Genomic DNA, 15,367 nt, shown 5'->3' on the forward strand with positions numbered 1-15,367 from the left:
GGGGGATCAGGGCCACCTGCCTGCTGGCACCTCCATGCCCGGGGAGCAGGTGAGCAGGGCAGATGGATCGCCGGCCATGTGCCCGCCCTCACAGCCCCCAGCCTAGGCCGCCTGCCCTGTAATCTCCTACACAGGGTCGGGCAGGAGCATCTGCCTGACTCTGACATCAGAGAGGGACGTGCAGAAGCCTGGGGCTGGGACCGGATGGTCCTCCTGGGGAGCTCACTTAGACCTGCCTGGCCAGCCCTGCACAGGCCACACAGGGGAGGAGACGGGCCGCTCTGCCCTTCAGTGCCCCTCGGGAAGGGTCCCTGTGAGAGTGTCTTGGACCAGCTTCTCAAATATAGCCAGGCGCCCGGTCCCTGTGGCTTGGGAGCAGCAGCCTCCAGTCAGGACACGGGCAGACCTGGGTGCAGTATGTCCCAGATAGCCTGTGGGCATGGCTCAAAGGAAAAGGAAAGCCCTTCACAGCTGGCCTGGTGCCCACTGGAGGGGGCTGTCACCTGAGTCTGTTCACCCAGTGTGTGCTCAGGTCTCCAGTGTCACTGGGCGTTTGTTCCTGCTCGTCGTCTCCAAGCATAACTTAGGCTGGAAAACTCTCTAGCATTCCCTCCTCACCCCAGCTTTTTCTGTAACTTTCACGTGTGCAGGTGAAATGCAGCTGAGCAGAGGCCCCTGGAGGTGCAGCTGACGGAAGTGGGGCTCTGCAGGTGGGGTCCAGGAGCAGTGGTCGAGTGGCCAGTGTGGTCAAGGCCTGGCAGCAGCACTGGGAGGAAGCTTGGTAGAGAGGCGGGGTCTTGGCTCCCAGACCGACTGAATAGACTCTGTATGTTAGTGTTTCCTTCCTAAAAGAGAGCAGCTGACCTAGTGCATTTTAGCATCGTCCCCATGATCACCAGCTAGTGTTCTGGATGTGGCCCTGAGAAACAGTCCCTCAGGAGCCGTGAGAAGCCAGGATGCCAGTGGGAGTGCAGGGAGGATTGAGAACGGCTCTCCTGGGTCCAGAAGAAATTGGGTCCATCCATAGAAATGGAGGAGTCAGTGATGAAGGTTCAGGAATAAAGACAGTGAGACATTCCAAGCTTGTCTTTGGTTATAACTTTTACAATGCCCTATGTTTGTTATTCTAGTTTCCTAGGAGAATCTCCTTGCAGAGATCAACTGTAAAAGTCTTTAAAATAGGACAATTTGAATGTCAATAAGGACAGTGCTGGCCCTGGGTTGAAACATCCAATGTATCTGCCTGTTGCTCACCAGCTGCCTCCAACAGTGACCATTCAAATCCATTCAAATTACTTCAAAAACCTGTGTTGTTGGTTTGAAAAGTGGTAAATTAAGGGAAAGAATAAGGCATTTATCCAGTCGTTTCTATGTGAACCAGCTCCTGGATAACCACTAGGTATTTTTTGACCGGGAGAATTCCAACTAGCCCCTCAAGGCGTCAGAGTAGCCCCATTTTGCAATGATTTAGTGCCTCGGTACAGGTCACAAGGAGAGAGCAGACAGCACTACGGCTGTTCCTGCCCCACACTGACCCTGGAGGAGCCTCCGGAAGGAAATTGGAGGACAGGCAGTTTACCTCGCGGTGCAGCCCGCAAACCAAGAGGGACACTCTGGAGAAGGGGTAACATCAAGGGAAACAAAGAACAGGAGGTGGGGCCCTGCAGTGTGAAGACCTCATTTGGATCCCGATTCAAACACTAAGAAAAAAAGGACATTTATGAGAATTCGACATTTGAACGCTGGTCATTCGACACGGAGGAACCACTTTTAGGGATGACGATGACGCTGAAGTTGATTCTTAGTCTATTTTAGAGCAGCGATGCTCAGCCGCTGCTGCCCCGCGCCCGGCCCGGAGACACGGGACACCGGGCCCGGGCAGGGCAGCCGAGAGCCGGACACAAGGAGCGGGAGGGAGGCGGCGGTGCGGGCGAACCCCTCCGCCCGGGGTCGCGATCACCCTCTTCCGCGAGGACAGAGCCAAAGCTCCCCGGGACGACTGCGCAGGCGCGGCCCCGCCCCCGGCGCACTCGCGGGAGTGGAACGGGACGAGGCGACTGCGCAGGGGCGGCCGGCTGGGTTCCGTGCGTGGCTCCGTGGTCACGTGACCCTCCGACCCCCGCCGTCCCGCGCACCCATGGCGGCCGTCTGGGCCCTGATGGCACCCAGGCTGGCGGCGGCCTCCGCGCTCGCGCCGCTCCCCGGCCTGCGGCCGCTGCCCGCCAACACTCGGACGCCCTCCCCGCGCGCAGCCCTGCACGGCTCCGCGCCGCGCCCCGGGCCCAAGGTCGCGCTGGTGAGTGGACGCCGGCGGGCGGGGCGTGGGGGCGGGGCCGCCGCCCGAGGTCCGGCCCTCTCCCTCCCCCTCCCCCGGCCCGAGGTCCGGTCCTTTCACCCCCACCGTCCGACGTCGGAGACCCCCTCCTCTCCCCGCCCGAGGTTGGCCCCCTCCCCGCCTCCGAGGTCCGGTCCCCGCCCCAGGTCGGCGCCCTCCGCCCGAGGTCGGGTCCTCATCTGCCCCCGCCCCAGGTCGGACTTCTCCTCCCCGTCTCGGGGCCCCCTGTGCGCACCCCCAGTGACCGTCCGCCCCTCCGCAGGTGCTGTCGGGATGCGGAGTCTACGACGGCACGGAGCTCCACGAGGCCTCAGCGTAAGCCCCTCGGGACAGTCCTGGGGCGGGGGGCGCCTCTTCCTGAGCCCTTTGAAGAAACTTCCCCTTAGACAGGCAAAAATGACTGGTCAGGCCTCGGGACACAAAGGAAAAGTTTTATAGATCAGGTGTGTAAAATAGAGGAACGCATAAAACGAGCTTTGTAAACATGTCCTGTGGCGGTGTCCCCCAGGGATGACCACGTGCCCTCTGCCTTCTGGTGTTTCTCACACCCCGTGTTAACAATGGGCTCACGGAAATGGGTGCTGGTTTTGCTTGGCCCTCCAGCTGATCTCAGGGCAGCGCAGCGCCCTTGGCTGTCTGAGGACAGAGCGTCATTGATGTGACCCGGCAGCTGGTGCTGAGTAGTTTGTATCCTGTTTTTTTTATTTTTTGGAGAAAGGTTCCTGTGAGCAGGACCATTCTGGGCTGTCAGGTTTGGGATAAGTTGGGGGACAGTGAGGCACCCCTCGTGGCTCCCTGCAGGAGGCGGGTGGTGACGGAGCAGCCCTCAGGGAGCCCTGCACATCTCCCTGTCTCTCTCCCACCCCCGTGGTGGGAAAGCTGGCGGAGACCAGGAATGAACTTACTATCCTGACCGAAAGCCCCCTCAAACCTCAAGGCCCGTCAGTTGGCCTGTGGGAGGAAGAGCATCCAGAGCAGCCTGGGAATCCTGATAACCCGGCTGTGATACCAGCCGGGCCACCCTGCTCCGGACACCATCTTGTGAAGGGAGCTTGGAGACTAGCTGGTCTCCACAGGCTAGTTCAGTGACAGTGACTTTGAATTGTGGGCGTTTGAGTTGTTAGCAAGTGAACTGTAACTTTCTGTAAAGCAAGTAGATGAACGTAGGGGTTTGTACCTGGCTCTCAGCTAAAATGCTGTTGTCCTCCCGTGCAGGATACTGGTTCACCTGAGCCGTGGCGGTGCTGAGGTCCAGATCTTTGCTCCTGACGTCCCTCAGATGCACGTGATTGACCACACCAAGGGGCAGCCTGCTGAGAGTGAAACCAGGTGTGGGTCCACCCCTCTGGTCCTTGAGCGTGGACAAGGGGCAAGTTGACAGTCCTGGAGAACCTGCATGCGTAGGTTCTTCACCCTGGGTGGGAGCTGGATCTGTGTCTAAATGAACCATCTTCCTCCAGAGCAGTCGTCCTCAGGCCGTTCTGTAAATGCTGCGAGCCTAGGATGTTGTTAACTCTAGATGCCTGCCAAAACGTTGAAGGAAAATTCCCACCCAGCAAGGACCTCATACCTTCCTTCTAACTAAAGGAGTGCGTCTCATGGGCTTGGGTCGCCCACCTCGTTCCCCTCTTGCGGCCCCACATCTCTGAGCCAGCTCCCGGGCACATTTCTGTTCTGGAGGCATGTGCTGTCCTGGCCCTGCCCGGCCTGTGGCCCTTGGAGGCTGTGGTTCCAGCACCTTCCAGCTAGGTTTAGACAGAGAGAGGTGGGGCCTGCGGTTCCCCACTCAGGAGCCCCGTGGTTTCTTTTTCTGCCTGGGCCTTGGCCCTGAGCCCCACAGCCGAGGGTGGTAGCAACTTCTGCTGTGGCTCATCCTGGGGCTGCTTCGCTCTCCCCGAGCAGTAGTTTCTTACTGTCCCATCATCCATCAACTCCCCGCACTAAATGCTGTCTGCTTCAGACTCTCGGAGGGGCTTCCATCTTCCTGGTGGCCCCAGGCTCACACAGAAAGTGCCAGATAATTTGGCATTACTGTAACTGTGTCACATTTTCTAGGTATCGGCCTTAATGCACGTGTGAGCGCATGTCCCCGAGGCCGAGGGAACATGTCTGCTTGTCTTGTGATAGACTCCAGCCTGCCCCCTTTTCCTGGTTGCACACTGAACCTCTTTTCCGGCCTCTGTGTTCTTTGCCAGGAATGTTCTGACTGAGTCGGCAAGGATCGCCCGCGGCAAGATCACTGACCTGGCTAGACTCAGCGCGGCCAACCACGACGCCGCCATCTTCCCCGGAGGCTTTGGAGCCGCCAAAAACCTGTACGTGTTTGAGCTCTGGGGTCTTCTGCTTTTCACCTGGAGCGGTCGATGGGGATGAGGTGGTGATGTGAACGGCTCTTGGGGGCCTTAGGGTCCAGGCAATGCACAGAGCTGCTCTGTGATGGGGACTGCTGTAGGGTGAGGCTGGGTAGTGTTTGAGCAAGCTGTGGGTTTTCCTCTCCCTGCTCCTTTCTGAGCCCTCAGGGACCTGGCCACCTTTGAGGGCTTGGGCTCCCTCCCATCTGACAAGGGTGCTCACAGGTCTCGTCACTCAGAACTCGTCTCCCTGTTGGTGGTCCTCAGACACCAGCTCTCCTGTGGGCCTCGCAGCACGGAAACCTGCTTTCCCGCTCAGGCCCTTTGGGCGACGGTCCTGGGTGGAGGAAGGGAGCCCTTTCTCGCTTTGCCCTCTGGGTTGTTGCCACGGTAACTGGACCACAAGTTTGCAAGACCGTCATGGTATAGCTGTGACGTTGTTTGGGTTTCAGGTTCTCTTTCTGTTCCCTTCTTTCTTCTGTCTCTGGTTTCACGGAATGCCTGCCTGTCCCGGCACATCCCTCAAGGTGGGCCTGGGGCTGCTGCTCCAGTGATGGAGGGTCCCCGCACAGCCATCAGGTGCGGGAAGATGGGAGGTGGCTGCGCCGGTAGTTTGGGGGCGTTAAACAGGCGATGTACTGTGCGTAACAGCCGGGACTACATGTGTTTTGGTGGAAACACAGTAGATCAGCAAATCAGGCCCTAAACCAAGCATTTTCCTGTGTCAAGGATAAGAACATTTCTCTGTCCCAGGTCCAGGGGCCTCTGGGGAAAGGTGTCTGGCTGTGCCGACAGGCAGCCAGCCCCTGGGGCTTGCCTTCCCGCTGCCTGGGCCATTCTGGGGTTCTGCAGCCTCAGCTGACCGGGCCCCAGTAGTCTGCCTGCTCGCTCCTCTGCTGGAAACTCTGGTCAGAAGGGGGTGGGCCGGGGTTCAAGGCCAATACCTCGGATCTTCTCGCCTTCTGCCCACCCTCTGCTGTGCCCACCGCCTCCTCAGGGCATCACTCCAAGAATCCCTGCTCTTCCTTCGTTTCCCCCCTGCGCCCCTGTTCACTCTCAGACTCTGAGTGGGTGCTGGTGCCCGCCTGCTTTCCTCCCGCCTGGTTCTCCAGTCTCACACCATCCCGTTTCCCTCCTCGCTGAGCTGTCCGTGTCTCTTTTCTGAGGTTTCCAGTATCCACTGCTTCCTAACCCCGATGGGTCCCGTTCTCCCCCCAGCTCTGAGTTCCCTGAGTGCTGTCTTCATGCCCTGGGAACTGCCCGCTGGGCTCGTTCTTCCCAGCTGCTCCTTCCCGGAGCTGCCTCCCTCCTGCACCCCGTCCCCAGGAGTTTCATCTGCACGTGGCTCAGCTGTCCCCATGTCCGCACCGTGGATCTCCACCTTTCTGACCCGCATTTCCAGCTGCCTGCCTGAGTGGTTGGACCCACTTGTTGCTGTTTAAAGCTGCATCCCCCAACCTGTGCTCAGCTTCCGTCAGGCTCTTGTTCTCTGGACCCCTCGTGTTCAGGGGAGGCGGTGGGTGGGGTTCAGGCCAGATGCCTGGGATCCTGTGCTCACCGTCCTCAGTTCCTGTGCTCCACCTGGCTCAGTCAGCTGGCCGGCTGATCATCGGCCTTCCACCTGCAGCAGCCCGGCAACCTCCTGGCTGGCTGTGTGGGCGCCCTGCCCCCAAAGTAAGGGGCAGAGGCTGTTGCATTCCCTGAAGTCTGACTCTACTCACAGGCCTCGCGTGTTCTGACACCTCGAGGCTCTCTCCACCTGCGGATGTCAGAACACCTCCTTTTGCCAGATTCCCACCCGGTTTCCCAGCCCCTTGAAATGGTGCCCATGCTCCTTTCTCTTGCTGGAAGCACTGTCCCTGCCTCACGTCCACTCCTCCCGAAAACCAGCCTGTCAAGTGATTTCCCCACCTCACCATCTTCACAAGTCTCCAGACAGGCGATGCAGAGAGCGGTCTGTGTTGGCTGTTCTGTGACTTCCAACAGGACCAGGCATGCTTTCTCAGAAGGACGAGCCAGGTTCAGAAGCCATTGCCCCTTACCTCTGATGCTTGGTACTCGAGGGCAGTTTGAGATTTGTTGGGGTCGTGTCCCGGCAAGGCTGACCGCCCGCCCTTGGTTGACTCAGAAGCGCAGACGTGGGCTGTGCAGGGTTATTGGTTGTTTGGCTTGGTGTTCGAGGAAGCGGTGGGCCTTGGCTCAGTGCACGTGTGAGCTCGTGCTCCCTGGGGAAAGCTGGGCTTCTGGTCACTGGCCCCATTCTTTCTCACCTTTCCAGAAGGAAGGCCAGCTCCCACGTCAGCGGTCTGTGTGGTGGCTGCTTTGGTTGTTCAGGGAGCAGGCGAGTTCACTTCTTCCTGCTTGGGGCTCTGGCTCCTCTCGGGCACTGTTACCAGCTTCTGCACGTATTTCCCGAGAGATCTGTATATCTGGTTAAGATCTCACCAGTGAGCAGCCTCTCAGCTCACTGTTGTGCAGTCTATATTTCCGCTCAGCAGCGTGGCTTGGTGCTGGTCCGTTAATTGTCCGACAGCTGCCCCACAGATCCCATTGGGTAGACAACCCAAGCCTGCTGGACGTGCGTGATTGCCAGTCCTCTTTTTTGTCTTAATAGCTTTTTGGAGGTGTAATTGACATACACACCTTTAAAATGTAAAATTCAATAAGTTTTGATGTGTGCGTGCACCCCAAGAAACCGTCACCACGTTAGGATAGCAAACATCCGTCTCCCCCAAGAGTTTTCTAGTCCTTTGTGTGTGATACTGCAGACGTCCTAGGATTGAGGAGTCGAACACATAAACAGAATAGAAGAAAGCCCGGAAGTGAGGCTCTCGGGAAAGGGGGGGTGTCTTTTGAAGTTTGATGGGTCTCACCACATTGCCTTCCAGAGCGATGTACGGGCGCGTGCCCGCCAGTGGTGGGAGGGGCCGTAGAGACTCCTCAGCTGCCCTTGTCTGGTGAAGAAGCAGCTGTCCGATGTGCTTCGCCTTTCTTTTCCTTGTTAGTGAAGTGCAGCATCTGTTGCTGGTTTTAGGCCAGTCGGATGTCGGCTGTTTCTCGTTTACCAAGCGGACTTCCGAGCGCCCTGGGGGCCTGGCTTGGCTTTGCTCTGGTGTCTGTGCTCCACTGTGCCTCTGTTGTCCTCCCTCCTGCTGGTTCCCGTGCTTCTTTCTGTTTTAAAAAGCAGAAAAAAAGTGTATGTGTACGTATATACAATTATGTGAAAAGCCATGTGCACACACATTAGTGACTGATTTCAGGGACTGTGGAGTTAACGGACCCATGTGTAAGCCTCGGGTGGGGTTGGAGGCTCCCCAGGCCGGGGGCCACCCAGCCGCAAGATCTGAGGATGCCTCCTCTCTCTGGTAGGAGCACGTTCGCCATAGACGGGAAGGACTGCAAGGTCAACAAAGACGTCGAGCGTGTCCTGAAGGAGTTCCACGAGGCCGGGAAGCCCATCGGGTACGTACCGCCAAAGCGGGCCTGGCAGGACGTGGGGCCTCCACTTGGGGCCCGGTGACGGCTGGCCTGGGTCTGAGACTGGGCTGTGGAGGGAGGGCGGCGGCTGGAGCCTGCGGCCCGGGGCTCACAGCCAGGAGCTCCCGTTGAGCCGTGTGGGCTTGGGAACTCTCAGCCCTTTCGTCACTTTCGTCGCTTTCGCCAAGGGGGTTTCATGTGATCTCACAGGTGCCTTCCAGCTCTGAAAGTTCTCTGGTCACTTTTATTTCTTCTGACGACTTAGCAGGAAGGAGAGGGGATGATTCTTTCAGCTTCTGGAAGGTTCCCTAGTCTGTGCTTCCCTGACCCCCAGCCTTTACTGGCGCCTCTTCCCCTCGCCTGGCCTTGCCTTCCCATGCCTGCTCAGAGCAGCCCCGTAGTTACCACTCAGATTTCTATTCTCCGTCACTGTCGTGAGCACCCTTCCTGACGCCTTGTCACTTGGCTGCCCTTCTGGAGGTACACACTGATCGCAGGTCATGGCCCAAGGACTGGGTCCTGAGGCCAGCCACACACGAGCGTCCTTGTCCTCCTCTGCACGACCAAACTCACACCGTGGCACAGCCTTTGCTCACGCCACAGCCTGCAGTCCTCGGTCCTGGCAGGTGGGCGAGGCCAGCCGTCACCTGCAGCCAGGAGAGGCTCTCAGAGATGTGGGGTGGAGACCCCCTCATCAGGCCTGATCTCGTCGGACTTGTGTTTCCACAAATACCCCGGCAGTCGCTCCTCCGTCCTGCTCCAGTGCAGTGTGCTGTTTGTCCACATGTACTCCACACCGCAGCGCGTGGACCACGTGGCTTTGGAGTCTGTTGCTGGTTGGAGAAGGCCTCTCAGGAGCACAGCAGTGCACAGACAACTAAAAACTAAAAACTAAATTCACCAATACACAATCTCGAGGCCACTTCCAATCTCCATCAGATATGCTTGCTACCATATTGTTGGCAAACCGAAAGAGAACAATATTCTGTTAGAACCCTCTGAGCTACAGAGGCTCAAAAGGGCAGTCCCCACTGAAGGCCAGCGTCCTTCCCAGACCCTGTGGTCACTTGCCTGAGGCTCTGCCCAGTCATCACCCAGGGAGCCCCAGATCATGAGCGGCGCCAGCCTTGGGTCCATAGCCCGGGCGCACGTCTGCATGCACAGCATCTCCCTCCATCCTCCCAGAGTTGGACCTGCTCGGAAGAGACGGTACCTTCCTCAGAAGAGAGGAAGCATGGAGAGTGGGCGATGCCGATACTGCGTGGCCGCTTTCCTCCCAGGACACTGTCATTGGAGCAGCACCTGTTTACGTGGGCGAGCGCCCAGGGAGGAGCCTGGCGCCCTTTCTTTGTGACCAACTCAGAAGTACAATACATAGGACAGAAGCTGAGCAGACTGGCCACTTTCCTGCGGGCGTTCTGCCTATTTGTATAAACAGACGTCTCAGCTGAGTGCACTCGAGAGGAAGCAAGGCCAGTGTTGTCCCCTGCTAACCGTGGGGCGTGGAGGCTGGGCGGGGATGGCGACTACTCTTATCAGTCGCCTTGTCATTGCTGGAGGCTCACTTCAGTCCCTCCCACAGCAGTTTCTTTAGTGTTGTCCTGGCCACGGATGAAATGCCCTTTTCAGGCAGTGCGCCTCGCGTCCCCCTTCCCAGCAGTCCCGTGACTTCTCAGCCTTCTCGTCAGAAGCACAGATGGGCGATGGGGGTTCCGCCAGCTTTGCTGCCTTGCTCGTGTGTCCCCTGACTTCAGCACAGGAGTGCTGCAGGCCAGGGCTCTGTCAGGAGTGCGCTGTCGGCCAGCGTCACCGTCCGCAGCTTGAGACCACAGCCAGCGTCCACAGCACGAACAGCCTGACTCGAGGGCTCATGGCCGCAGCGTTTGTTTCTGGGCATCCTGCACTGGGCTTCCAGTGCCTCTGAGTCTACTGACGCGGGACACTCCCAACATCGGTTCAGGTGGCTGCTTACCTATCAGTGGCTAAGGGAAATTGTGTCTCCTGGGTTTCTAATCAAAAGTTGTTTCGATTGTCGTGACATTTAAACAAGTTTGTAAATACGTTTTTAACGATATTTTGTTACACCAGCCTCAAGATGGGGCCTTGCATGTCAGCACAAGTAGGAGTGGTCCTCGCTGTCCAAAATAGACCATTCCTGCAAAACCTTTCAGAAGCCAAAACAGTGTAAAGCGAAGAAGCAATTCCCACTAATTTACGTGGGAAAAGTTTTTGACTGTTCCTAGACCCAAAAAATAATCTGAATCATGCAAATAATACACAAAACCTAGAATACCAGTAACAGGCAGTGAAAGTGGGAATGAAGTGCTAAGCATACAGCTCATAGGAAGTAGAAGTTACGTGTGAATGGTGCAGTTTCACATACGAGAACCCGGGAGGCAGCGAGCGCCCTGGAAGGCTGAGCAGTGTGGGGTGATGGTGGGTGGCAGGCTGAGTCCTGGGAGGTGGGGTGGTGGGAGGTACAGGAGACTGCGGTGGAGGAGAAATAAGAGGGTCACCTCTTAACATCTCATCGTCAGCCGTCCGTCAGGGCAGGCAGGTCAGTAACCACCACCCCTTCTGCACCTGCCGCTGTGGCAAGCATCTCGGCTCCCGTCTGCTGTGGCTCCTGGGCAGGGCGTGAAATACTGCGTGTGCTGACTGCTCAGCCTCCCTACCGGCCCAGTGCAAAACAAAGGCTGACTGCCGTCTTCGCTTTTCACCTTTTTTCATAAAAGTGTGAAAACCTTCTTTGGATTTCTTTCATTTGGCCGCAGCGGGCACTGATGTGGGGCTTTTGTCAAAGTAAAGTGGCATGAAATGGACTCTGGGATAGTGGGGGAAGCCTATAGGTGCTGTTAAAGACAGGGAGAAGAGGGTTATGAAAGGGAGGGGGCTGGGGTGCGTGGAGCCCAGGTGAGGAGAGGGCAGTCCTTGATGGAGCCACACGATGGGTCGCCTGGCCTGGAGCTGCTGTGGCAGTTGACACATGTTCTCACGCCGGGCATTCTGCAGCACCCGGCGCCTGGACGCCTCAGTGTCGACTGAAGCAACGGGCTCAGGCACCATTGGGTGGGAGCGCCTCCTGGTGAAGAGCAGAACCTCTTGGGAGCCCCGAGGGCAGGCACTGTGATGGCCTGGTGTGTGCACCCAAGAGTGACCGTGAAGCTCAGGTGCTGCTGGCACAGGCTGCTCGTGGGTGTGTAGTAGGGTTGGTGCTCTGCTGAGAGGGTCCTCAGCTCCCTCGGGGCCAGGCATCCACCTACCTCTGCACCGACAGGTCAGCCGAGGCTGCTGGTTGAACTGTGTCCCCTGGCTCCTTGTGTCCCCTTTGGAGGAGGGGGTCTGGTTACAGCCAGTCAGTACAGCTGTGGTTATTTGTTGCCGTGTGAGAAGCCACCCCCAAAACTCAGGCCTAAGACAGCTGCCACCATCTGCTGCCTCCTCTGCGAGTCGACCTCTGCATCCCCACACACCACATCCGGTGGCTTGTCCTTGTCTGGCAGCTGGTGCCCGGAGGCTCCAGACGTCGGGGAGCAAGCTGAGGACCAAGTCACGATGTGGCTCTCCCACGCTCCATCGGTCAGAGCCGCCATGGGTCCAGGGGGCAGGCTCACCTCTCAGAGCTGGCAGTGGCTCTGCTGCGGTGCCCTCCACCCCCACGACTGCTGGCGTTGGTGCTTGTTTTCAAGGTTACTTAGGTTCTTTAGGCTGCCTCGTAGCACCCCCCGGCCTGGCATCCACACGCACGGTCCTGAGCTGACCTTGTCCTTCACCTTTCAGCTTGTGCTGCATTGCTCCTGTCCTTGCAGCCAGAGTGCTCCGCGGCGTTGAGGTCACCGTGGGCCATGAGCAGGAGGAAGGCGGCAAGTGGCCATACGCCGGCACCGCGGAGGCCATCAAAGCCCTGGGCGCCAAGCACTGCGTGAAGGGAGTGACCATATCCTTTCTGGCGGTGGGGGACAGTGCGTGGTGCTGGGTCCCCCTCCTCTGGCCCTTTGGGGCTGTCTTGGGCAGCAGCCTCTTCAACCAGTCACTGCCCTGCTGGGGCACCGGCCTGCTGGGGCCTGGTGCCCAGCGCTGAGAGGTCTCTGCCTGTGCTGTGGCCATGTTTCCGGGCCCGTCCAGTGGGCACATGCTGCCCTCGGCTCAGCCCGGCTCCCTGGTGGGGCAAGGAGATAGAGGCTGGAGGGCCGGGGAGCTGCCTGCTCTTGGAGGGAGAGAGCGAGGGCCCAAGGCAGGGTGGAGGCTAGGGGAAGGGATGTGGGTGGGGGCGCTTCCCGGCTTTATTCTTATTTTGGTGGAAGCTTCCCGGGCAGAGGGGATGGGTGTCAATCCCAGACAGCCTCATTGCCCCTGTTCCTCCTGCGAGTGAGTCCTCTGCATGCTGAGATGATGGACTGAGGATGCGGAAGGGAGCTGCTGGCAGAGCTCTGCAGGCGTGCAGAACCTCAGGCCACAGGCTGACTGTGTCCTGGGTCTACATCTGGACCCAGAGAATCTGCACGTGGGCCCAAGTCAGGAACAGAACAGCTGTGTCCTCGAAGGTGCCCGAGACAGCTTTGGGTGCCTGTCTTGGAGGTTGTGTCTGTGTCAAAGGTGGCTTTCTCTCTTCGGAGTGTCTCTATTTGCAGGTGGTTTCAGGTGTCAATTTTACACCTCCCTTCAGAGCAGAGTGGCTAGCAGACCTGGCGGTTGGTTGGCATGGGGTTGGCCCTGGGGCCTTTGGCATAGGTCCAAGGACACACATGTTGGTTAGGGTGGAGGCAGGGTAGGGGTCAGGCCGTGCATTGTGTGGAGCATGGATCCCAGGTTGAGTTGGCCTCTGTGGCTCCTCTATGGTGGGAGCGGGCACTCGACAGTGTCTCAGTTTCTTGATCTGAAAAATGGAGGTGCTGCTGCCGCCTTCAGGGCTGTCGTGGGGTCCCAGGTCTGTGTTGGTCTCGTGTGGCCTGATGGTGTAAAGCGTGTTATGAAGCCAGTGCTCTCGTTGCTGAGATTGCGAGCGTTTTTCCTTTTGAGAACACGCTGATCGGGAACTCGTTCCACGTTCTTCGGTTAAGTAGTGCAGACAGTGCGGAAGGCGGGGCCCTGTCGGCAGAGGTTGCTCCAGGAGGGTTCCCCACGTTTCACATATGTTGAGGAGGAGCGTGGCATGCGCCCCTGAGGGCGGCCTGGCAGCAGCGGCCAGGGTGGATGCTTTATGCCTAAGGTTCTCTCTCGTCCTTGCTGGGTGACGTTTTTCCGTAACTTCTGTGCACGAAGCTCACGTCGACCAGAAAAACAAGGTGGTCACGACCCCAGCCTTCATGTGCGAGACCGCGCTCCATCACATCCACGATGGGATTGGGGCCATGGTGAAGAAGGTGCTGGAACTCACCCGAAAGTGATGCTGCTCAGTGCCGTGGCCTCAGCCTCGTCCACCAGGTGGAGCTGGTGGCCTGCTTTCCTGTCCAGCTTGGACTATGATAGCAATTTATTTTTGTGCTTAGGTTGATAGTTATTTTCTGCCTGAAGAGGGAGCGTGCGACATACTTGGGGTCAGGGGTAGAGGATGTGAGACGTTTCGCCCTCCACTGGGCTTCCCTTCCTTCCATGCGGAGGAAGGAGCAAAGCGTGCACCCAGTGGCTGCTGGAGTTTGCCTGTGTGACCTGAAGATTTCAGTCAAGGCAGCTTTCTTGGGGAGAATCGGGTAGACAGATCCTTCTGCAGTCTTAGCTTGGCTTGCTTCAGAGTGCTCAGTGTTCAGAAGGGAAATTTCTTAAATGTGCAAATCTCGTATTCAGGAAAGCACAGTGCCATGCTTGTGGCTAATTGAAGATTCTCCAGTGTGGAGTAAATGAGTGCTGATTAACTGAACGGTGAGGGGGTTTCCGTAGCAGACAGTCCCTTTGGCCAGGGAGGATGAGCTCCTTGCCAAAAGGACACTTCTCACAGCTGCGTTCCAGGCCTTCTGAAACCAGCAAGTGAGGACTATGAATGAAGCTTCTTAAATTAGTCTCAGTTCTCTTAATTTTCAGGAAGAAAGGGAAGTTGCAGATACTTAGCCCGCGTGGTTGCCCTGCGGGCTTGTGACGTCAGGCTGGTCCCAGGCCGTGCACAGCAGCTGATGTAGATGTGTGAGGAAGGGCAATAAAGTATGTTCACCTCTGTGAGCGTGGCTTCTGTTCTGGGTGGCAGCCCCGGGGCGTTTGTGGGCCTCACCCCTTGTGGCCCTTTCCCCTCCGTCTGTCTGCTCTGACCCTGGAGGTGCCTTGGACACGCCGCAGTGTTTGCGCCCCCTTTAGTTTTGAGAAAGCTGCTTGGTGTCACAGCCAGGCTGTTTAGTTTGATCCAGTTTGCACTGAGCTGTGGGGTGCTGTCCTGGGAATGGGGCGTAGACACAGGTCACCCCACTCTCCCTCTCTCCCCACCCCTCTGCCCTGTGAGTGAAATGATGGACGTGCGGTCTTCCAGGGCCTGTGGGAGTGCGGGGAGGGCAGGCCTGCTGGTACAGGGCTTCCCAGGCCCCTCTGGCTCGCCTGGTGGCTGTGTCAGCCGGCCTCAGGCGTTTCTGGTTCTTCCTCCACGGGGACTCTGTTCTCTGGTGGCCTGTCTTTCTCCCACTGCGGCTGGGCCTCACAGGGTGAGGGCCCCCTCAGCACACCTGCAGGCACCAGCCACGCTGGCCAGGGTTGTCCTTACCCCATGCAGCCAAAGGTCGCCTCACAGGGCCCATCAGAGGTCAGGCAACCCAGGTTAACGTCCCCTTCCTAAGAAACTTGTTGATTAAAGTGCTTTTTACATGTGTGTGCACCTGTGTGTGCATGTATGGAAGCGTGCACAAAGCACGAGTGTGCACCTCGTTGAGTTTTCACCGTGAGCACACCTGTGGAGGCCCTGCTCGGAGCCGCCCTGCTTCCTACCAGAGCCGGGCCCACGCGGGAGATGGCGCGTTTCGGCTCCGTGCACAGGGAGCCCTTGCTGTGTGTCTCTCCCTTAGGGAGATGTCCACACGGATGAGGCGGGCACGGGCTGTGACCGTCCCTGTCGGTGTCTGGGTGCACTTCCATAGGCCCCTGCTGATGTGTCTGGGTCTCAAGTGCAGGGACGGTTCAGTCAGTGTCATGGGAACATCGAGGACTTTTCCAGAGTATCTGTGCTCGTTTTCCTCCCACCAGCAGTGGTGAGGGTTCTGGCTGGGCCCCAGCCTCCCGGCACTGCAGC

General features: G+C 58.1%; 1 protein-coding gene across 4 annotated transcripts; it reads left to right on the forward strand.

Moving 5' to 3' along the window:
• The first annotated feature begins 1,532 nt into the window (after positions 1 to 1,532).
• On the forward strand, positions 1,533 to 14,316 carry GATD3 (glutamine amidotransferase class 1 domain containing 3). 4 transcript variants are annotated; one of them, XM_070597483.1, is made up of 7 exons: positions 1,533 to 2,296; positions 2,598 to 2,650; positions 3,551 to 3,664; positions 4,531 to 4,650; positions 8,056 to 8,148; positions 11,944 to 12,100; positions 13,422 to 14,316. In XM_070597483.1, the coding sequence occupies exons 1-7, from the start codon at positions 1,823 to 1,825 to the stop codon at positions 13,548 to 13,550; spliced, it is 1,140 nt and encodes a 379-aa protein (XP_070453584.1). In that variant the 5' UTR covers positions 1,533 to 1,822; the 3' UTR covers positions 13,551 to 14,316. The 4 variants fall into 4 exon arrangements, with proteins under 4 accessions (XP_070453584.1, XP_070453586.1, XP_070453585.1 ...); XM_070597485.1 differs by having other exon boundaries at positions 2,046 to 2,296; positions 2,598 to 2,778; XM_070597484.1 differs by having other exon boundaries at positions 2,048 to 2,439.
• Positions 14,317 to 15,367: the final 1,051 nt, after the last annotated feature.

The sequence above is a fragment of the Equus przewalskii genome, chromosome 27 (genome assembly GCF_037783145.1).
Source record: "Equus przewalskii isolate Varuska chromosome 27, EquPr2, whole genome shotgun sequence".
Taxonomy (NCBI): Eukaryota; Metazoa; Chordata; class Mammalia; order Perissodactyla; family Equidae; genus Equus; species Equus przewalskii.

Excerpts from the sequence above, each read along its gene's own strand:
- GATD3 (XM_070597483.1), top strand. The coding sequence starts at position 1,823 with ATGCTCAGCCGCTGCTGCCCCGCGCCCGGCCCGGAGACACGGGACACC. Across the intron at positions 3,665-4,530 it reads CCTGCTGAGAGTGAAACCAG|GAATGTTCTGACTGAGTCGG; the intron begins GTGTGGGTCCAC and ends GTTCTTTGCCAG. Across the intron at positions 4,651-8,055 it reads TTTGGAGCCGCCAAAAACCT|GAGCACGTTCGCCATAGACG; the intron begins GTACGTGTTTGA and ends TCTCTCTGGTAG.